At 35.0% G+C, this 24,487-nt stretch overlaps 2 protein-coding genes across 2 annotated transcripts; both read right to left on the reverse strand.

Annotated features, from left to right (window-relative positions):
- Window positions 1-3,980: 3,980 nt before the first annotated feature.
- LOC109180690 (BTB/POZ domain-containing protein At1g30440) lies at window positions 3,981-8,432 on the reverse strand. Its single transcript, XM_019330390.1, has 4 exons — window positions 7,901-8,432; window positions 6,586-6,655; window positions 5,242-6,465; window positions 3,981-4,719 (listed from the first exon to the last, which is right to left on the reverse strand). Exons 1-4 carry the CDS (start codon window positions 7,957-7,959, stop codon window positions 4,150-4,152), a joined length of 1,923 nt encoding a protein of 640 aa, XP_019185935.1. The 5' UTR covers window positions 7,960-8,432; the 3' UTR covers window positions 3,981-4,149.
- An 8,350-nt stretch (window positions 8,433-16,782) lies between these two features.
- LOC109180674 (ATP-dependent DNA helicase PIF1-like) lies at window positions 16,783-17,957 on the reverse strand. Its single transcript, XM_019330361.1, has 2 exons — window positions 17,303-17,957; window positions 16,783-17,183 (listed from the first exon to the last, which is right to left on the reverse strand). Exons 1-2 carry the CDS (start codon window positions 17,955-17,957, stop codon window positions 16,783-16,785), a joined length of 1,056 nt encoding a protein of 351 aa, XP_019185906.1.
- Between the last annotated feature and the right edge of the window lie 6,530 nt (window positions 17,958-24,487).

Below are 24,487 nucleotides of genomic sequence, written 5' to 3' on the forward strand. Positions count from 1 at the left end.
TAGGAGGTAACGGTTGGAACTGTTATAAGGTCGGGGGTAGCCATAAGGTTGGAACAGGGCATAAGGTTGGAACTATGATACTTGTGACATGTAGTTGTCACCGTGTGATTGTGAATTCCTTGCTTATGAGCATGTCTTGATGTATTCTACTTTGTGATCAGTAGAATGCATCCTGAGTTGTGTTGTCTTTTATGTTGCGGTCTTGTTGTTGTTGTGAGGTTGATGATCCTTGTTTCTATTGAGAGTGTTTGATGAGTCTTTGGTGTTGACTTCTCTCTTTGGTTTTAAAATGATATATATTGTATTCCCGTTCCAAATGGTTTTGATTATATCTATCTATATATGTTATTTAACGCGTATTGATGGGTTACCAGCAATGTTCGCTGACCGGGTGTTATCCCCATGTTTTACAGGTTTTGAGTAGATGCCGAGCGCGCTAGATGTGGACGCTAGATAGAGTAGTTCCATGTTTAGACGTTACCTTTTGTTGGCCTGTGAGCCTAGTTTAGCGGCCTGTGTGCCTAGACGTTTTCTGTTTTGTTGACTTGTTAGTTTTTCCCGCCCATGCACCTATGTTTGAGATAGGTGTGGCATAACGCTTACCGATTTTATATAGCTTCCGCTTGCTTTATGTCTTGATGATTAGATTGTTTTCCCTTGAATTTAAGTTTTAAAAATGTGGTACAATCGGGGGTGTTACAGCGCTCGGTTGGGCGCTCCCTTATCCAATCGCTCTTTCGCCGACCGACGGGTTGCGTTTGGGCCTAGTCTGGAGTGCACAGACCGAGCCGGTGGGTCTTCTACCCTCTGGTCCTCTCGCCTGTCTCTGTCAGACCTTTGGGGCGGATGCTGGTTTTGCGGCTGCGGATTCGGCGATCGGGAAACCGATGGTTCCCTCATCTCCCAGGTTTGCACGGCTACTGCACGAGCAATGGCATCGATTTGTGCGGGGGTGAGAGGTATCATCAATGGAGGCCGATTTCGTGGCGCCGAATCACCCCCTTGACTTTGTGAATTTTGCTGGTTCAACTGATTCCTCAGGTCTGCCTCAGGCACACTGTGACGATCGGAGGCCTCGCTTCGATCCTCAGCCATCGTTTTGAACTTTCGTTCCTACTTACTTGACTTTCTGCTCTATTTCCGACTCCTTTCTCGGTGCAAGAGAGCGATCGTAACTTTCGTTACGTCCCCACAGATAGAGCTGTCAAAATGGGTCCAACCCGTCGGGTTGGGCCCGTTTACCCGTGATTTTGGACGGGGTTGGGTGGGAGGAATCCTAACCCGTCCCATATTAGACCCGTCCCGTTTAACCTGTGCTGGGCACGGGCTACCCGGCCTGTGTACTTAAAAAATAAAAAATAAATAAAAAAAATAAAAAATAAAAAACGATGCTATTGCCTATTGGGAAGGCTTCTAATATCTTTGTTGTGTACTTGTGTTATAGACTTTAATGGATTTCTCATTTATGGACTTTTAAATTTAAATTATGTTTGACTATTTTGAACTTTTGGCTATGTGTGTCTTGAACACTTTGAATGTTTTATTAAAATTGTGTCGAAAACTTGTAAGATTTGAATGTGGAATCATGAATGTTGTGTTGGAATTAGGAAGTATGTCATTCAAAATAATTTATTTATTATAACTTATAACAAATTAACAATAAAATAAATGTAAATTTTTTAAAAAAAAGTAGTACGGGTTGACGGGCTGGCCCGTTTAGCCTGTCAACCCATACCCAACGAGCTGGGTTGAGAAAATCCCAACCCGTATGAAAAACGGGCCGTCCCGTTTTCTTCCAACCCGTGACGGGCTAGCCCATATGGGACGGGCTGGCCCGTATTGACATCTCTACCCACAGACGGCGCCAGTGTTGGTTTTAGGGTTTTTGGGCCCAGGGAGGTCCAACACAACCTTAGTTGGTGGATTCACCTTTCAAAAATAGAAGGGAAATAATAGTTCTTGTAAGTGTGTGTATATTCTTGGCCTGATCTTGCTATCCCCCCTTTTACATTCTTGAGGAGTCCCCTTTTATAATGGGTCTCCTCGGAATCATTTAAAAACATACATTTAAGGCCATAAATCGGCCTATTAATTTTAGGGGTCGTTGGGCTGATGTTACTGGGCCTCCCAACGGCTTGCTGACCGGGCTCCTTAAATAGCCTCTTAAATGCTTTAACGGCTATCTCCGTGTGGCATGCCCACTCGCGCCGACCCCACACTCGCGCCGACCTCGGGGTCGAGCCGACCTCTTGGTTTCTAACCCCTGCCTCTCTTGGGCTTTTCCTCTTCTAGACTTGGCATTTTCTCCCCTTGGGCCTCTCTTCTTCCTCTTGGGCCCCGAGCCCACGTGGTTCACACCCCATCAGAGTGTATATTATCAAATGAAACTGTAGTTATATAAAAATGATACTTTAGTTGTGCTGTAATAAAACTACAATGTATATAAAATGAAACTGAATAACAGTTTCACATATTTGAGTGTATATTGTCTAATGAAACCATAGTTGAATTAGAATTATAATTTAGTGGTATTGTAATAAGACAACTTTGTGTATAAAATGAAATTCAATAACATGTCTCACTGTAATAAGACTATTGTATGTATAATGTCAAATGAAACTGTAGTTAAAGCAAAATGAAACTTTAGTTGTGCTGAAATGAAACTACAATACATATAAAATGAAATTGAATATGTTATACAAACAAAACTAATTACACGGAAGTACGGAATGGGTGTCGTTTCTTTTTCATTAAAAGAAACGACACTATTTTGGATCATGGTCTACACAGATGTGTGGTCCACAGTAAAATTTGCAACAAATTATGCTGTGGAACCGTGTCCACCTTGCAAAACTGTCATAATTTTGAATATAAAGTTCAAAAATTATGAACATAGAGTTCTATAATTATGAACATAGAGTTCAATAATTGTGAACATGAAGGTTTATAATTATGAACATAGAGTTCAGTAATTATGAACATAGAGTTTTGTAATTGTGAATATAGATTTCAATAATTGTGAACATGAAGTTTTATAATTATGAACATAGAGTTCAGTAATTATGAACATAGAGTTCAGTAATTATGAACATAGAGTTTTGTAATTGTGAATATAGAGTTCAATAATTGTGAAAATGAAGTTCAAAAGTTATGAACATAGAGTTTTATAATTATAAACATAGAACCATATCCACCTTGCAAGGTGGACACGGCTCCATGGCATAACAATTGAAAATTTGCCATTAAACTTCATATAGGGCCACAAGTTTGAATGGGCACTACTTCAAGACTAATTTAAAATGTTTTTTTTTAAATAAAAAATTATATGTATTCAAAAATTTAAAATTATCATTTAATTATTTGCAATTAACCCATACAATCCTTTAACTTCATATGTTAAGGGCCCTTGTTTTTATTCCGGACCTATAAAATGATAGATCGGCCCTATCCATGGCAAATTCATAGTATGTGTGCATTCAATAAAGGATTCACCGCCTTGCGGTAACGCGCATGTTCTATTTTATTTAGTAATAATCTTATACATGAATTTCTGGCGAGAGTATATTGGAGTTAGACTTCAAGATATGATTATTATTAAATTTTAAACTATGATAAAGGGTTTAAACCATGACCTTTGCCCAATTAAGAACAAGTGTAGTGCGGAGGGATTTTATTGCATAATAATGGTAATGGAAAGGTTCATCGCGATCTCATTTTATTCATTTTATTGTTAACCGAATGATCATGATATACTACTAGGTGTCGCTCATGACTTACGGATTATTTAACAACAAGTTATTTTTAATTACTCGTTGCCAAATTGTGTTTGGTAATGCAGATATATTAAAAGAAATGTGATGAGTCGTTATATGTTTAAATTGATTTATTAATAGGGATGCTCTAAGGAGAAAAAGCAAAGCGATCTCTGAAATATAAATATAAATTTGGTGTATGTACTTGAACAAGAAGATGAAATGCAATTGAGAAGAGAATGGGGGATTTCTTATGTTTATGAGTTGGCATAAAGTACAATTGATGTTAAGTTGACAGAGAGAGAAAGCTAATGAAATTACATGGCAAAGACAAGACAAATAAGACTAGACGAGGAAGAAGAACAAGAAAGAAACTAATCTTGAAACTAACAAACAGCTATTCATCTATAGATACATTTTTGTGGTGTTTTCCTCGCTTTTCCTTGGCATTCCCAGCCTTTATGGCCTTGACATTATTGTTTGTGCTGTTCTGGTTGCTAACAGACCCCTCCTGAGCACTGCACATTTGCGACTTCAATTTGAAACCGAACTTCTTGGACACATTTCCCCACGCGCTAGATCCCTTTCCTCGCCCTAACTTCTCGATCTCCAGCCTCATGTTCGAGCACTCCTGCTCTAGCTCCGAGACACGCAGCCTCATGTTATCCATTCCCACTTTCAATACCTGGTTTTCCCTTACGGCTGTTGCCCAGCCTCCCTCGTTTCCTGCTGCTCCCACCATACCGCTCCTCAACTGCCTCGACCCTTCGAGATTTTCCGACACTAGGAAGCAGCCGGCAATCGATGTCCTCAATTGCAGCTGCTCGAAGAAGAGGACTTGGACGACAATCCTCAAAGGCAACCTCTCGTTCTGCGCCGCGTGGGTGCATGCTTCCAACGACAGCTTCTGGCAGTCCATTAGCCGGCAGAGTTGCTCCCTCTCGGATTCTGCCAACCAAGGGTGTGACTGCAAACACGACGTTAAAACAAGCCATAAGGATTCAGTCTAGCATTAACTCATTTTAAGCACCATAGTTGCCTTTGGGTTTTCGTTTTTCTTTTATTTTTGTTAGGATCAAGCGCTTACCACTACACCAAAAGTTATATAGCTAGTAGCGAATGCACAACTTTATTTCGTTATACTGCCACCACATTTTCGAGAGACAGGGTGCTGGACTTGGCCCTTCCAGCCTCCACCCAACAATCCCCTAGCCACCTGGTGCTAGACTTGGCCCTTCAGGCCTCCGCCCAACAATCCCCTAGCCACCCGGTGCTAGACTTGGCCTTCAGGCCTCCGCCCAACAATGCCCTAGCCACCCGGTGCTGGACTTGGCCCTTCAGGCCTCCGCCCAACAATGCCCTAGCCACCCGGTGCTGGACTTGGCCCTTCAGGCCTCCGCCCAACAATTTTGAATTGAAGGGGAAAGAAACACTGTTTATGCTATATGAAATAACGAATAGCAGAGTAATTGAACGGATTTATATATACCTTGAGATAAATGTCAATTGCACGGTAAAGACCATCGTCCAATGCCCTTGCATATTCAGGAACAGCAGCAGCAAGAGACTGAAACTTGGGAAGCTTCAAATTAACATCTGGGGCAACCTCGGCAAGGTATCCATCGATTAGTTTAGCTACCGTAGTTATCGGTGTAAGTGATGGGGACCCCATCAGTTGTGCATCATCAATTGAACAAGGCGATTCACCGCCACCCACTTGCTCCGTTGCCAAGAAGTGCTCAAGAATCCTTTGGGCACAGTCAACATTGTACAATGTCTCCATGGAATGAGAGAAATTAGGCATCAAGAGATCTTCGAGTGTGGCCTGGTCAAGCTGCATCCCTATCCTTTTCTCTAAGTTTGATATCCGAGAGGGGCTTGCTCGAAGAATCATAGCAGTTCTAAGAAGACCAAAGAGGAATTTGGTTGGGACTAGGCCTTTTTGCATAGGAAGTAAGCTATCTATCTCTTCGAGCAAAACCTTCTGCTCATCTTCAGATAGTGAGGATCCCAGACTCATTGATCCAAGACGGCTACTGGATTCATTAGTGCTTTGGCGTCTATTTACCCCGGGTAGGTACTTTTTCGCATAATAAGTAAGGGAACCGGCAATTATCTCCTCTTTGATGCCACGAGACTCCATAGCTGAAACCAGTTTTTTATAAATAGGTAAGCTTAATGTTGACGCATCCTCGTACCACCAATCTGAACTTGAATTTTTGGGCCTTGCACCAGTGCTTATTCCATTCCACAACACACTTCCACCGGGACTCTGCATGGGCCCACCATGCTCCGTTATTGGCCATCCAAACAGATTAGGGTCAGTACACGCCTTTGCAGCCAACGAATCGATGCACCTTTTCGTAATATGGAGTTGCTCAGCATAAGTGCTAACATCATCGCACGATTGGAGTGCTTTCAAAGAGTCTTTCCAGCTACGTAGAACTACTTGATTTAGAAACATTTCAGTCGTCGAAATAAGATTCCCCTCCCCGTACTCTTCGCTCATCTCAAGATGCTCGGCAGCACACCGAAGGTACACAACATTTGCTGCAGTAAGTTCGAGCTTTACCCCGTAACAAAATTTAGCCACTAGCTCAAACGTTTTATCCCCACCCGGAACATCAGGAAGTTTAATAATACAACCATTTTCTCCTTCCGATGCTTCTGCAATAAGTCTTTCCATAACTCCACTTCTTGAAAGCAACGGGAACTGCATGCAATAAAATGTGGGTTGGCTCTGATACCAAATTCAAGTAAAAGCCTAAGCTGATAGTTGGATTGCACATTTATGTTTATATATTATATATATGCTCAACTGTGCGCATTTTACCTTGTGAAGATGGAAGGACATTTCCCCAACTTCAACAACAATATCGCTTGGGAGACCACTTGTGCAGAACCTGTGGGCGAATTATTGCAGAATTAATTAATTTCGAGAGACAAATGCGCATATTTCACAATTCACATGAAGCATGTCAAACATAGTCTAAAGTATTTCGGGCGTTTCTACTTGAAAAATGCCACAAGTAAATTAATCCCCTACATAATATTAGTCCCGAACCAATTAATTCCACTAGTTTAAGTATGTCTCCTTCGGCCATTTACCACTAAAGCTCACTATAAGCTATCAACAGACATTGCAGAATGGAATTGAAAAGCAAAGAAATACAGTTCCAAGTCTTATGCAGCTTAAAAAATCTATATTACCCTGCCAACAAGTACATATACGGCCTTTACGCTTGGATCAACCCTCGTCCCTCGTATCCATCAAAATTTTCAGCATGACACCATTATTAGGACTCTGTATTCTATTCACATTAGAATTCATTCTTCCTCTCACTGTATTATTGTAAATCTATGTTCTATCATTCTTGACTTGACTAGCACTAATCGTACTCTTATAAATACATCTCTTCCTGTATTCTGTAATTTGGATTGACCAATAGTACAATTCTTCCCAAAACTATTGTTCTCATATGGTATCAGTAGAGACAAGTGTTGCAAAAATCGCGCCTAGGCGCTAGGCGGTCAGCCTCCTAGGCGCCCTAGGCGGTCCTCCAGGCGCCCTAGGCGGTCCTCCAGGCGCTTAGCGATTTTTTCAACATTGGTAGAGACCTAACAATCCATGACTGCCAACCCTACCACCGCTGGCGGCTGGTGAAACCGCCACCACCGCGGCACCGCCTCCTCACTATTATGTCCCTAAAACCGAGGACAATACCTGAGCTTCAAAGGATAACCCAAATGCAGGGTAGAATCAGGTTCAAATCCCAACTTAATCACACTTCAACAGCTCCAGCTAAAGTAATATTCATATAATACAAACATACCAGCACCCTCCACCCAAACCCCCTGCCCTTACAACAACTAAACAAAAACTCAAAATCTGGGAAAATATACACATGAGAAACACTAGAATTCAACTGAGGCTGCCAAGAATGAACAACAATTTGAATAACAAGGCACAATCTACAGATGCATTTAGCAGTAAAGAAGTGCAAATCTCTCCCTCTCTTTCTCTCTCTGGAAGCATACAGAAAAATTAGAAGAAAACCCATAAAATTGAAGCAAAAAAAAAAAAAAAAAAAAAAAAAAAAAACAAACAAACTTGAAAATTGCAAGTTGAAACTTGAAAAAACTTTTACCATGCTTGCCCTTTCCTCTGGAACGCATCTGTTTTTGATCCCAGCTTCATACAAGCCATCTCTCCACAGTCCACAGTGCTACTCCTAACCTAAGCTTCCTCAATTTCACCCACAAAAATCAAAATCTTCAACCTCGAAACCCAATCTCTCAAATTCTTGAACGAATGGAGAAATTGGAGACACCCAATCCTCAAAGACACCAACTGTTAACAAAAACACTCAACAAAACCCTCAAATCGATCATTGAAACCACTCCAAACACTAATACGCCAATGTAGCAAATATACTAAATGCCCCCACTTGTGAATAAACCCAAAAAATCTCTGTTTGGGAAATTTTAGGTCAACTCCTCTGACACATCCACTTTCCTTTTAACCACCAGAAGATTCCAAAATACAACTCTTCAAGCTCAATTTATTATGAGCGCTATAAAATGGGTAAAGTATAAAGTATAAACGGCAGCTAAGAAAGATTAAACAACCCACAAGCATACTCTCTCACTTACTCTCATGTTCTTGTGGGTCCTTTACTCCTTTACTTTAAGGTGTCTTAGGTAGGAAATCCAATAATCAAGTTATCAAACCAGTTTTATGAATTTATTCTAGGATGCTTTTATTTTTCCTCTTTTTTTTTCTAAAAAAATCTTTTGAATTATAAAAATTACTTTGTTGGTCTTATTTTATGTCTCTAATTCAGTTAACCTGACTTATTTAAACTATTTTTAATTTAATTTTTTATAATGTTAAGTTTGATATTAATATTTAAAATTTATATATTTAGTAATTATATTAAAAATATTATTAAATTACCAAAAAAATAACATTTTGGTCCCTCAATTGTTTCCCAACTATTAATGTAGTCCATAATTTTCAATTTCAACAAATTTGATCATCGAATAGATTAAAATTTCATCAATTAAACCATTTCAGGGACCAAATTGACAAAATTTAAAAAATGTGAAAATCACCAGTTTGGTCCCTGAAAGGATTTAATTAGCCAAATCTTAAACAATTCGAGAATTAAATTAGTCAAAATTAAAAACTATGAACTATATTGACAGTTGGAAAACAATTGAGGAACCAAAATATTAATTAACTCATACAAAAAATAATAATTTTAAAATACTAAAGAAAATAAGTAAAAAAAAAAAAAACAATAAAGAGTTTATTTTATCAATAAATTATAAATTGGACATGTAAAATGAGATAAAAGGAGTAGTAAAAGTGTCCCTAATTACTTAAGGAAGTTGTTTATTTAGTCTTTATTTTAATGAATAAAGTTATTTTAGACAGAAAATTGAATAATACAAATATAAAAATAAAAAAATATATATTTTCAATATGATTTTGTTGGACAAAAATCTAAACAACGTTGAGCAAGTTCCTACTACCATTAGAGATTATCTTCATGAATCATTTAGTAGTTTGGAAGGAAAAAAAAACATTTTTTAGTGTTTAGGGTATTCAAAATTTGAGAATTAGAATCTTTAATAATTGAAAGAAATAGGTGTAGCATTCAGAATTATTAATTTGCTTTCAATTATCACTCATGTCAAAAATTATGTGTGAATTTTTCATCTGAAATAACGAAATTTATCATAACAAAAATTAAATAGTCACCTTTTTGACTAATTAAAAAGTACTATTAAAACTTCATATTAATTAGAAGCGAATATTACACTAAAAAATTTGAATGATTTTTCTTTTTTACAAACGCAAGTGTAACTTGCATTTGTCGTATGTCGCAAGACAAACGTAAGTTGTACTTGCGTACATTTTTACCGACAAACACAATTATGTCATATTTGAGGCGAAAAAAGAAAAAAAAAATCGGAAAAACAGATTAGTTCGGGACTTGCGTTTATTATCATAAACTCAAGTCCCAAACAAATTTTTTCTAAATTTATTTTTTTCAAATTTGTCTAGCTTTTAAAAGTATGTTATTTTTGTCCAAATGTTTTAATGTTTTAATTCCTTCAACATGGCGTTTGGTTGGAGGGGGGAAATTATGTGGGAAATGAATTGTAATTCCATGGGAGTTGAATTACTGGGAATAAAGTGGGAATTTAAATTACAGTGTTTGGTTGACAGGAATAGAATTACTGGGAATTTCAATTCCAATGTTTGGTATACATGGGAATTGAAAGGGAATAAGTAGTATAAAGTCCATTATTGTTGTTAGACATTAATTTTAGATTAAAAAGGGAAGAGATAATTTTGACTCATCACTATCTTTTTTTCTTAGGAATTAAAATCCCAGGGGGGACATGGGATTTTAATTTCATGAAAATGGAGGAATTGCAATTCCCTCGAACCAAACTACGGAATTTAATGGCCTTTGAAATTATATGGGAATTAAGTGGGAAGGGAATTTAAAATCCCTCCAACCAAACGCCCTGTAAAAGATAAAACTCGGACTCAAACTACAATTATGCCATTTGAATCTTTATTATCATGAAATTGGGGTGAGTATCTTTGAAAGTCACATCCATCTGTTTTGTCCAGCCAGGCCATGTGGATGCCTTCCTTTGTCTTTGTATTTAATTTGATTTTTCCTTTTTGTTCTTTTTCTCTTTTTCTTTTTGTTTTAGTGCAATGAATGATGAATCCAATATTGTGAACGTGTGGAGATATGGTCTCCGGCGAGGTGTATGTTCAACGTTGTCACGGGGAAAAAGAAATATTTTCAAGTGTCATTGTTCGAATTTGTGTGAATGAGATTAGAGAGGATGGGATTTTTGTGCTTCTACTTATATTTGATGTGTAATTGATGGTACATTTTGTAATTAAATTTATTTTCCATTTAAAGGCGACCAAATAAAAATGATTAATATAAAAAATTTGAGAAGATTTCCATACTAGCGGTGATACGTGTAAGAAAAATGAGAACAAATGATTTACATTATTGAGAAAGGTTACAATAAATAGTGTGTATAGACCAAGAAAAATATATAACAGATACAACCAGAATAAAAAAGGTCTAAATTACAACAACTAATCATAAAAAAAATAGCAAAGAAGTAAAATATAATTACGAAGATAGTCAGCCACTAATAGTATCTTTAACATGCCCCACAAGATGGAGACATCGTCAGAGACTTCAATCTTGTCCCTGAACTCCATGAACAACCAACTGCTAAGCATCTTCGCAAGCATGTCAACAACTTAATTAGAAGAGGGCACATGCACAACCCGTAAAGATCCCTTCATAACACGCTTCATTACAAAAAAAAAAAAAACAAAAAAAAAAAAAAAAAAAAACAAACAAACAAACAAACAAAAAAAAAAAAAACAAAACAAAGTGCAAGGTGCTTCATCCGGGAGTGGAATACTGGATTTTGACAAACATACGTGGCACTTAAATTGGTGATACCATAGTGTATAATCTGGACTGATGAGGTACGCGCCTCATCATAAAATTTTCTCAGAGCACTCTTCACGCCATCAACATATTTGGATATATCAAGTCCAATTAAAACAGACTCCACCTGTGTTTTCCATACCAGCTAATTGGAAGATGTTAATTAGTTTTATGGGGAAGTGAGATGGGGCAGTGATTTGAATAACAATAATAATAATAATAATAATAATAATAATAATAATAATAACAATAACAACAATAACAACAATAACAATAACAACAATAACAATAACAATAACAATAACAACAATAACAATAATAACAATAATAACAATAATAATAACAATAATAATAATAATAATAATAATAATAATGGTGTTTTCTGAAACTACAACCATTGATAACTAGTAAAAGGGATTGGGAGGAAGAGAAAAAAAAAAACTCGCGAGAGTGATCAAGACTCTGATACCATGTAAGAGAAATGAGAACTGATGATTTACATTGCTGAGAAAGGTTACAATAAATAGTGTGTACAGTCGTACAGACCAAGAAAATAAATAGCAGAGACCAAGAAAATAAATAGCAGATACAACCATAACATAAAAGGTCTAAATTACAACAACAAATCCTAAAGAATAGCAGAGAAGATAGTCAGCCACTAATAGTATCTTTAACAATACGATAGCATGTCGTTATCATTTTAATTATATATTTATGGATCACACTTGTGTGAGATCATTTCACAGATTTTTATACGTGAGACGAGTCAAGTTGGTTCAAATCAATATGTAAATGTAATACTTATACTAACAAATGTAATACTAAATCAGGAATAAAATGTTTATTACTTATAAAGGAAAACATAATATTTTGATGACAAGTGTAATATTTTTATATTTTGATATAAAAGTATTACTTTTTATAATAAAAAAAAAGTATTATATTTCCACTAAGTAATGTTGCACTTATAAAGAAAAATATAATACTTTTGATGAAAAATGTAATACTTTTATATCAAAATGTAAAAGTATTACATTTCCCTCAAAAGTATTACATTTTCCCATATAAATAATAAACATTTTATTTCTAATTTAGTATTACATTTGCTAGTATAAGCATTAAATTTAATATTGACCCGACCCGTCTCATGGACAAAAATTCGCGAGACAGTCTTACACAAGTTTTTGCCCATATTTATTATTTAATTGCCCTAATTTTTTCGTTTATTTTATTTAACATTTTTTGAGAAAATAAAAAGATGTATTAGGCTATTAGCCATAAACATTGGAGTTTGTAGCTTCATAAACAGAGGGAAAAGGAATGAAAGACTATCACATACAATCTGACCTAAAAATGATGACAATATTCCTAAGTGATCCAAATATCCTTAAGAATTGAAGTTCACAACATATACAAATTAAAACGATTGAATTTACAATTTTCTTCTTCCTTAAATTATTTGCATTTTTATTTAAAAAAAAAAAAAAGAAAAAAAAAAGAGGGAGACAAAACTATCTGTGTGCGGATATAGTCCCAACCACTTCCACCGGCATATATGATTATATTATCCATGATCCTGAATGATTAAGGTTTGGGAATTGTTTCAAAGAATAGTTTATGGGTAATCAGCAAATGTTAGACTGGGAGCAGATTAAAGGTTGGAATCTTTTTATGGTAAGAGTAGTAATAATGTTGCTTCCCTTTTAGGTTACGGCATGCCACACCCAAGGCGCCTTGAGATTGGCGCGCCATGGACGACGCCGACAGCTCCGTCTCCCCCCCGCGCCTATAATATAAAGCTGCTGCTCCCGCGTGATGAACTCCACCACTCGACCCCGCCGGTCCTGTCCACCCGCCTCGAACCCCGGATCGGAGCTGCATGCCCGTTAGTCGTGACCCACTCTCTTCATTTTTCACTATTTTATAAGGGACCTAATCTTTTATTTTAATAAAACAATTAAGATGTGAGAAATGATGCTGTAAAATCATTACTTATCAATTCTTTTTATAAAAGATAGTTAATGGGATAATGGTTAAATAGACCATCAAATTATATGTTAAAGTATAATTAGACTCTCAAATTTTTTTTTTTAAATCTTCATTTAAACACTTACTTGCCATCTTACGTGAAATCATATCCAGATTAAAAAAAAAAAATTATTTTTGTTGTTAAAAAAACTTTTCGGCGAAGGAGAAGCCGCCCCCGATCTAACTCAGCTACCATGGACGACTGGTCGACTACCATGGCAAATTGTTTGTCTATGTATTTATTTTTAAAAAATTAATATAATTATTTTAATTTTTAAATTAAAAAACATTCATCTACGCGGCAGAGCAACATGTTATTATAGGTCAAATGGGTTAATTGTATTTTAACAAGTTTAAGGGTTTAATTGAAGTTTTTTTTTTTTTTTTTTTTTTTTTTTTTTTTTAGTTCGATGATCTAATTGCACTTCGGTATATAATTGTGGGTTGTATTTGACTCTTACCCTAGTACTTAATTCATGAGTTAATTCCACCAGAGGTCCCTTGTCTTTGGTGGCAATTCCAAATTTAGTCACAGATTATCGTTTTTGCCATTTAACATCCTAGACTATTATTTTTTGAACACTTTTAGTCATTCTCATGACTTTTTCTATTTTTAGTAAGGGCATTTTCGTCTTTTCATATTTTTCTTTTGTTATTTTTTTGATTTCAACCGGTTTAATTGATTTAGAACTTTAAGTAACCTCTGATTTTTAGTAACTATATTTTTCAAACAGTTTTTAGTAAAGTCCTAAACAAGGGACCTCTGGTGGAATTAACTCTTAATTGATTAACAATTAATGAAAGTAAAAAAAAAAATTAATATCATGTTAAGATGTAAACTTTTATGAGAAATTTAAGAAGGAAAATTAAATTTTTACTTTTATGAGAAATTTAAGAAGGAAGATTAATTTTTTTAAAAAAGTTATTTTATTGATTAACTAGTATAAAATTTATGTTATGCTCCAATAATGACTTTCAAAATTATAGTTTAATACATTGCACATGACTACATGTTAAAATTTTGTTCTCAAAAAGCATTTTATGATGGTCAATTAATAAAAAAAATGTATTGTCACTAAATATATATCGGTCAGGTTCTACATAGTATTATGAACCCTGGATTAAAACGACGTCATTTTGATATTTACATTTTAACGGATTCTGTAATTTCTCGTTTCTCATGTTTCTATACAAATTTTAATTTATTTTAGGTACAAAATCAATACTCTTAAGGTATAGAATTTCATATATAACACGAGACACAAAAATTTACACAACAAGACACATAGACATGTTATATATTTGCTTATTCTCAAATCTAATTTATGTAGATAATTTATGTCCTATAAGTACATTATTTCATAATACAAGACATAAATTCGTAAAATAAGACACAATATATTATGTGTTACACAACTACGAATCTATAAAGATTGCTAAATATCAGGATCTTTGAGGCTGACTTTCTAATTCCCTCTTTATTTTTCTAGATTTGTGTACTAATTGGGTAACCCCATTGGGTCGATTGGCCTATGCACTTGGCTCATATGGTGTTAAAGCCTTTATGCTCGACATATCAACAATATGAAAGCCGGTAGGCTACAACCAAAGAGTTAGAGCCTAAACCCATGTTTACATGGTTAAGAACTTAAAGATTTAGGGTGTGTTTGGTTGGTGGTTTTGTCCATTGGAATGGGTATGAAAGTGATTGTTGTTGTTTGGTTGATTGGTTTTTAGTATACTACTATGGGTTTCGAATTGAATACCCCATCAATTGAAAAACTCATACCCAAATACAATAAGGGTTTTATTCCCTTATTCATTCTCAACCACTACTATTAGTAACCATTCTCATTCCACCCTACTACCAAACATGTTAAATATTTTCACCAAAACCCATTACCATTATCAAGTATTTGATACCCATTCCGATTCCGATTCCTTTTTGTGAACCAAACACACCCTTAGTGTAAATTAGTCAATAAGTTGGTCAAACAATTACTTAGTAACCGCAAAATTCTAACTTCGATTCTCTGTAAAATTTGTTTATTAGCAACTTAAGTTAATTTACCTTCAATTATTATATTAGGACCAATGTTCATCTTGTATTGTAGGCTTTGTTACAAAAATTATATATTTGAAGTTAACATATTCCATACTTGCAATTAGTAATTTATGTGTCTGTAAATAAATTGAAAGCACGAAACATGTTAACTATAGAGACATAAAATTGTAACTAAGCTACAAAAACATAAACTATTGTCTGCATGTACATAATATATGTTTTTTTTTTTTTTTTGAAAACTACATAATATATGTTAATTGGACAAACATAATATATTTTCAATGTTATGTGGCCTTCAATTTATTTATAGACATATAAATTGTTAGCTACAAATACAAAATATGTCAACTGTAAGTACATAATCTGAAAATTATTTTGAATTAGAGTCTACAATGCAAGGTAGATCATAATATATGGTATAATTTGACAATTTATTTCCTTGTGATACGTCTTTTATTTAATAGATAGGATCATAAAGTGAACTTTACCCAAATCAAAATAATATCTTAATTCAATCCCAAAACACATTTATAAATTTAGTTGTTTAATTTTATTGTGTTAAAGAATAATTTCTTTTTGCTCAAATTGGGACACTTCTCCAATTACAGAATCCATACTTGGGGAAAGACAAATGATGCAACTTCTGTCCTTCAACTCCATGCCGTATGTACACTTTTTCCCATAGGAACTCCATAGCTCCCAAGCTCACAAACCACTATGCACATGTACTCATTATTAATCAATATAGTGATATTATCAAAACTAGTAGGTGCACCCGCGCGATGCGCGACTATATATATAGTATGATATATATACAGTATAGAATATAGTTATTTGAACCTGTAAATTAAAAATGTGAAATGAAAAGTTGTGATTTTATTACACATTGATGAATATAGTAGTTTTATTATATATTAAGGGACACTACCTATATAGTACATAGAATATTACGTATAATATAATAAGAATAAGAAACATAATAAGAAACGTATTATTTTGCACAAATACTAAATTTTAAATAATAAATTGTTGAATGTTATTATACATTATTGAAGACTTCTTTGTACACAACATTTTTAGTCGTACTAAGACATGATACACTTTCCCCGCAAATCAAAATTTTCAAACCCCTGGGGTTACTAACTCTTGAAACAGCTACGTATAGTTGTCCATGGTTAAAGACCGGTTTTTTCAACAACAACCCAACTTTAGCAAGCGTTTGTCCTTGACTTTTGTTGATTGTCATGGCATAGGATATCATCAAAGGAAATTGCTTTCGTTGAAATTTGAAAGGCAATCTTGGATCTGACGGTGTAAGTGACATCCTAGGGATCAATACTCTGGTTCCTGCATTTGTACCGCACATGATTTTGCCTTCCAACACATGGTCAGCCAACCTTGTAACAATCAACCTTGTACCGTTGCATAATCATAATGTGTGATCAATATTTCGCAATAGCATAACAGGTGATCCAACTTTCAATGTCAATGTATGATTTGGTACTCCAGAACATCTGAAGGCATTCAAGAATTCGGGAGTGTGCAAATCGGCTAACATGTCAACATTGGCATCTGACTTACACACAGAATCACAACTCAAGTATGTCTTACCCTCAGAAGGATTATGATCATTCATGTATTGGTTAACGGCATCTACCACATCCAATGTTGGAGCTAAAATTGCACTATGATTAAGATATGACAAATCGACAATTCCCAGTCGGAAATTGGGGAAAGTGCTATCAACAATTGTAGCAATAGGGTCATCTTCGCACTTCAACAACAAATCTTCTGGAACAGTAATCTCTGACTCCCCCTCAAGTTGACACCCTATAATTCCATTTCACCTATATTAGCTATCCATTTTGCAAATTCCTCGATCTCCTTGCACTCGGTTTCTGATTGAACACTCTTCAAACGTAGATTCTTAGTCAGCCTTAGGACTTTACAGGATTTCCATAGATAGGATGAGCTAATGCTCGCTCTAACTATATCCGGTCTAGTACCCTTTAGAATGACTGGTAAAATTTGCCTGAAATCGCCCCCCAAAACAACTGTCTTACCACCGAATGTCATATTAGAACTCATTGGATTTATGAAGCGCATCAAATCCCGCATAGTTCGATCTAGGGCTTCAAAGCAGAATTTATGCATCATGGGGGCTTCGTCCCATATTATCAACTTTGTTTGCACAAGAAGTTCCGCCAGTTCACTGCTGTTACGTATGTTGCATGTGGAATCTTCATTAACAGATATCGGAATAGCAAACCGAGAATGTGCCGTCCTGCCACCGGGCAATAAAAGCGAAGCTATGCCGCTAGAAGCTACATTTAACACTATTTGACTCTTAGACCTTAATGCGGAAGAGAGTGCTCGCCACAAGAAAGTCTTACCTGTCCCTCCATAACCATAAACGAAGAATAACCACCCTTCCTGGCGATCCACGTCAGTTAACACTTCATTGTATATTGCCTTTTGTTCGTCTGTTAACTGCCTTACCAATTCTTGATTCTCTTTCTCCCGTTCGGCACAATCGTATGCTAATTCTTCTTGAATAAATCTGTTTGCAATAACATTTAAGGCACCAAAATTTGCAGTTGGCATCTCAGGATAGTCCTTCAAACTCTTACCATGATTAGATAATAACTTCTCAATCTATACTAAAGCAAAGTTCATTTTGTGCGAATCGGTCAACACAAAATCTGCATAAATATATATAAAAATTTGATGTTATAACATAAGTACGTTAAACTCGACTTAATATTTTTTAAAAAATGTACGAACACGAACACGAACACGATAAGGCTAAACACGGACACGACACGTTATGGTTAACGGGTTCAAATTTTTAACACGAACACGAACACGATTTATTGACGGGTTAAACGGGTTGACACGATAGACACGTTTTGTTAACAGGTTACAAGTCGTGTCGACACGTTATGACACGAAACCCGTTTAAACCCGCTATTTTTATTAATATATTTAAAAAAACTAAAATTTAAAGTTAAGTTCTATAAAAAAAAAAAAAGAAATAAAACCTACAGTTCAATTCATCAAACAAACTAAAAAATATTCAATTCATAACATTCATAACATAATAAAATAACATCCAAAAATCATAATTAAAGGAGTCTATACAAGTTTTTAGAATAAAATTGAACACAGTCAAAAATCAAATTTCAAATTGTTGAACATCAATAATTGGTGTAGAATCTTGGCCTAATGTAATAAATTCATCCTTAGTCATGTACATAATATCTTTTGTAATCACAATAATGACAATGGTTCTTTCATAAATGACAATGATTTTTAGCGGGTTATAAACAGGTTTGGTAAACGGGTTCGTGTTAACGGGTTAACACGATAATATTAACGGGTTAAGCGGGTTCTTAATAGGTTTAACGGGTTGACCCGTTAACACACGAAGAATAACGGGTCCTTAACGGGTCAACCCGTTAACAACCCGGGACACGTTAAGGCTAAACACTAACCCGTTATTTTCGTGTTCAGTTTCGTGTCGTGTTAACAGGTCGTGTCCATAATTGCCAGGTCTACCAGCTTGGACATCAGGTGCTTTGGAGAGATGCAAACTGAGTAAAAGAAGATTGTGCAAATAGGTAATTGGAACTAACTCTATTTTTTAGGCAGAATATATTTAGATATAAAGTCTTAGAATTGCAAACTGAGTAAAAGAAGATTGTACAAATAGGTAATTGGAACTAACTCTATTTTTTAGGCAGAATATATTTAGATATAAAGTCTTAGAATTGCAAACAGAGTAAAAGAAGATTGTGCAAATAGGTAATTGGAACTAACTCAATTTTTTAGGCACAATATATTTAGATATGAAGTCTTAGAATTGGAATATTACTTACAAACTCTAACATGTAATTGAACATATAAAAAAACACAACTACAAAGTCTAAGTTGGTTGCCAAACTATTTCCATCCTGTCTGCCTTCTAAAACCTTGGCCACCTGGCATCCTTGCTAAACTTGGACACCTTTCATCCTTACTCTTAACAACATGAAAGGAAAAGTAGAAAAACTGCAAAACAGGTTCTAATAGCAGTATATACACCAATGTATTGTACTAAACAGTTAGGCAATAACTAAAAACATTAGATAAAAGTTGTAAAACATCCCAAAAACTGAAAATAAGAAAGTTTCACATCACAGTCTTAGGAAAATAAAAAAAAATGTCTGGATAATGTCCGGCCAACAACAAACACTTTCAACCATCAATGTCAATTACAACTTTTCCTTTTTGATTTCTAAGTCATTCAACTTCTTCCTACTTTTGGATGATGAAAACTCATCCAAAAGTGACCTTTTAATAGCCCCAGAGTTTTCAGCATTGTCTTCTCCTTCCTTTTGCGAGGGCTGGACAGTGGCAGGGCTATTCACTTCAACTCTAATAGAATCTTCCTATTAGTAAGTAAAGCAGAAAAGCCTATTAGTAACCAATAAAAAAAAACTCATAGACTTTAGGGTTTATAATTCTTACTCCAGAAACTGCATCGGTGTTAGTTTCCTCCTCAATCATCCTTGAAATTAAGTCTTGCTCTTCATGCTCCACAAACCTGTCAGCATAGGTCTTAAGCAAGTGCTCATCCATTACAACTCTAACAACATTGAATGGGTAATTGGGGCCCATCTTTTGAGCCAATTTGAAGTTGATCTTAAACAGCATCTTCATTCCAACTATAGCATCCAATTCAGGTGGCACTTCAACATCAAGCTGTTTAGATAGGTGATAAATAACAAAATTAAAAACATATAATATAAACAGTTTAGGAAAAAAAATGTAGACATTAAATTATAAGAATTTACCTCCTTGTATTTTGCGTACAAAATAGAGGCAGGAATACCCACAAGCTCTGTAACTTCCCTATCCCAAAGCAACATTGGAGCATCTCCAGATTTGTCAAGAGCAATAACAACTACTTTGTACCTAACTATACCCATCATACAAGTCTTTTTACACTTAGTACAAAAAAGAGTCCCTTCCTGTTCTTTAAGCTTCTTATTACATCCAAGTTTCAGGCACGATAGGTAGTACCAACCATCCTCAAAATCTAACCCAAGAATCTCAGCAGCAACATAGTAGTCCCCATCCTATAGTATACAAATAATTTTGTAAGTATATATATTGCACTTACCAAATTCAGTTACATCAAATAAAAGAAAGAATTGCTAGCTTAGTGTGTGGATTACCTCTTTCACCTCCTTAATATCATGACAGTTAGTGACAATAACAGCAGCATTATTAAAATCACTAATGCCTGTAGAGTTGGAATGCAGTGTGCCAGTACTGAGACTCCTCATTGGAGTACCCTGAGCTTTCATGCTTCAAAAACATTAGAAACTTGGTTAGATGTGTCTAAAACACCCTACAACAATACAGTAGACAACATTTAAAATATCTATCTTATTTTTTGATTGGTAGTTGAGTAAAGTTGAAGAAATGCATACACTGTACAGCATGGTATTTCAATATATATACACAGTACAGTGTATATGGCATAACTAAAATCCAGTATGGTATTTCAATATATATAATCCAGTATTCAGATGTTAAAAAAAAATATATGGCATAACTAAAATCAGAAGTACAAAGTAGAGCACACATTAATAAAGATACAAAAAAAAAAAATAGAAGAAATCTAAAAGATGAACTTACTTTGACTTAAACTCTTTAAACTCTTCCCACTCCTCATTAAACCACAGCTTCGTCGCATCATAGGAACTGGTTATTCTCACTTCACCTAAAAAAAAATATAGAATAGATGCATGTATTTTAAGATATATAGTATGATATATATACAGTATAGAATATAGAGTATTTGAACCTATAGATTAGAAGAGAAAACAGTATAGAAACTCACCACCCACAACTTTGGCCCTACAGCATTAAATGACAACAATCAGTAGTTCTTTCGAATCACTATTGTAAAAAGGCATCAGGGAAGAAACATGCTCATTCCAGAGTGTACACATCATGGTGTTATCACTGGATTAGAAACAAAAAAAACACAAAAGTATGAAAAAAAAAAAAAAAAGCGCATCATTTTCGAATGTAATCAAATTTATTTTAAAAAACTTACGCATTGTCTTCAATTTGAAAGTCGATTAGTTTGGTGGCCTTTCCCCCTACAATCTTGTCCACAGGATTGTGAATCTCAATTACCCTTCCAATAACATCTGCAAAATGAACAAAATATTAGCAAGAACTACTAAAAGTAGAATAAAGAACATATTAGCAGTTAGGAAAGGTAAATTTAGTACCAATCAGCTCCTTGTCATTCACATCATCAGGATCTTTCAAAGCCAAAAAATTCTTTAATCTAAACATTTTGCAAGGAAAGCCAGTAGAATGTATTTCCTTCACTTGTGTTCTGTAGTTAAATTTGAGCATGAAACCATGCTCTGTAATCTTGTAGACATAATAGTTTGTAGAGGCCATGAAGTTCTTTATTTCAAAAATTTTCCCTTCCTTGATTGTATCTCTATACTTTACAATGTCTTTCTTGATGATACTCGCATGAATGTAGTCTCCCTGCGAATACAATAGGAAAAAAAATTTAGACAGCAAAACAGTTTAGGATGAGTAGATAACATGGCATGAAAGTAGCTTAATTGAAAGACCATTAGATGAGAAGATTATAGACAGCAAAACACACTAAGATTATTAGATAACATGGCATGATTAGTAGACAAAATCAGATTGGCAAATAGATAAAATTACCTCTTCATCATGGAACAAAACTTCCATGCTCTTACTCACCTGCCCCTCTCCCCTTTTCTCAGGAACTTCATACACACGAACTGCTCTCACTCGTATTGCCCTTTGCTGGTGTTCCGGCTTAATGTTTCTGACAGCAATGAACATGGAAGGCATGTTGAAACACCAAAAGTGGCTTTCGAAAAGGCAGTAAAGTGTGAGAATTTTCTGAAGTGTTCTGCCATGAAGAAGCCCGGTATTTATACATACTGAAGATTCAAAAAAAAAGAAGATACCGGCATTCTATGTTTGAGAAATCGCACATCTCAATTAATGTGAATTTGAATATTGCAACTCTGCATATTCTATGTAATCTATGTAATGTATGTAATATATATAATTCTTTCTCGTAGGCCGTAGCAGTTCATTATGCTTTGTAGATATTTATAGTAATGATCTTGTTTACAATACCAAAGAGTTCTACATTAATTGAACTCCTTGGGAACCAAGGACTATATAATAATAAGAACGGCTAGGCATATTCCCAAGAGGGAATCCCATTACACGCGCACAATAAAGAAGGAGCTAATTCGATATTCATGACTCCACCAAAACTGTGTCGTTTTCACTGGGCGGGAAACAATGATTGGCAAAACTTCTTGCTTTATTATAGAGTTAGATAATAATAATAATAATAATAATAATAATAATAATAATAATAATAATAATAATAATAATAATAATAATAATAATAATAATAATAATAATAATAATAATAATCAATATAGTGACTCTTTCATATTTTTATGTAAAATATGTTTTTTTTTTTAAAATCCATATTTATATATGCTTATCATACATGATCGTGTGCACACTATTTAGTTTATGTTGGAGCTAATGATATCAAGTAGGTTAGATTGACTACCTACATGGGTTAGCACTGGAATCCTAAAACTACTAAGAAGAAATCCATACATGATTGGCTTGGAGTTGTCGAGATTTCAAAAGACAATGTCAATCCTCTTGTAGAAGTGGAATCTTTGAAATATAATGGCTTAGGAGTGTGGTTACTTCTTGTATGAGATGAGAAACATATATTTATGTTTCATGTGGTGAAGTCTTGAGGGTCTAGCTAAAGACCTATCTTCACGAAGAAGAAAATGAAGAAAACATGGGTTCGTGTTATGTGACACTCTGAGCCGTCTAAGATGAGGAAACATGACATCAAGAAGAAGTGATGTCGATTTTCGTTTCAAATTACTTTGTGCGATGAAGTTACCGCTGAGGGAGAAGATGAAGAAGAGGCGGCCCAAGAATTAGAAGAGGGGGTACGAGCCGTAGTGGACAAGTTGAAGGAGATCGATCTAGGAACTTTTGAGAATCCTTGACCTATCTTTATCAATGCACTTCTTTAATTATGATGAAGATGAAGAAATCTATGTTGCATTGTTCAAGGAATATATTGATATCTTTCAATGGACATATAAGAAGATGCCAGATTTAGACCCGAAAGTGATTATCCGGAGCAATGACGCTTTTGCCCGAAACTTATTCCCTTTGGTTTGAAAAATGTTGGCGCTACATTTGATGACATGATCTATAAAATGGTGGAATGCTATGTAGATGACCTAGTGATAAAGTCAAAACTCTACACAGATCATTTGATGCATTTAAGGCAAGTCTTTGACCGATTGCAAAAGTTTCAACTAAAAATGTACCTCTTGAAATGTGCTTTTGGGGTTGCTGCTAGAAAATTCTTTGGGTTCATTGTTCAACATAGAGGCATAGAAATCAAGCAAGATAACATGGATGCTATATTGAAGATGATCGAACAAAGAAATCTTCATGAACTTAAAAGCTTACAAGGGAAGTTGATTTACATCCGAAGGTTCATATAAAATCTAGCAGGAAGATGTCAACATTTTAGTCGGTTAATGAAAAAGGTATCATGTTCCTATGGGATGAGGTATGCAAAATGCATTTCAAAGTATCAAGTCATATCTAATAAAGTTGCCCGTGCTGATTGCTTCAATTTTTGGTCGCCCATTGGTCATTTATATCTTTGCCCAATAAAGCTTTGTGGGTGCCTTGTTTGCACAAGGAAATGACAAGGGGAAGGAAAATGTTGTTTACTATTTAAGTAGAATGGTGACACCAAACGAGTTGAAATATTTCTTAATTGAGAAGTTGTGTTTGGTACTCGTATTTGCAATTAAACACTCAAGCACTACTTTTAAACTCATACTATCTAGGTCGTTTCTAGAGCAAATTTGGTGAAGTATCTCATGACAAAGGTTGCTCGCTCTGATCACCTCGCAAGTTGGTACTTGTTGTGTTAACAATTCAAGATTGTTTATGTGCTATAAAAGTTTGTCAAGGGGCAAATTTTAGTTGATTTATTAGTAGAT

The sequence above is a fragment of the Ipomoea nil genome, unplaced genomic scaffold, assembly GCF_001879475.1.
Source record: "Ipomoea nil cultivar Tokyo-kokei standard unplaced genomic scaffold, Asagao_1.1 scaffold1031, whole genome shotgun sequence".
Classification (NCBI taxonomy): domain Eukaryota; kingdom Viridiplantae; phylum Streptophyta; class Magnoliopsida; order Solanales; family Convolvulaceae; genus Ipomoea; species Ipomoea nil.

Excerpts from the sequence above, each read along its gene's own strand:
- LOC109180690 (XM_019330390.1), bottom strand. The coding sequence starts at position 7,959 with ATGGCTTGTATGAAGCTGGGATCAAAAACAGATGCGTTCCAGAGGAAA. Across the intron at positions 6,466-6,585 it reads TGTCCTTCCATCTTCACAAG|TTCCCGTTGCTTTCAAGAAG; the intron begins GTAAAATGCGCA and ends TATTGCATGCAG. Across the intron at positions 4,720-5,241 it reads CAATTGACATTTATCTCAAG|TCACACCCTTGGTTGGCAGA; the intron begins GTATATATAAAT and ends TCGTGTTTGCAG.
- LOC109180674 (XM_019330361.1), bottom strand. The coding sequence starts at position 17,957 with ATGCCAACTGCAAATTTTGGTGCCTTAAATGTTATTGCAAACAGATTT. Across the intron at positions 17,184-17,302 it reads ATCCTATCTATGGAAATCCT|GGTGTCAACTTGAGGGGGAG; the intron begins GTAAAGTCCTAA and ends ATGGAATTATAG.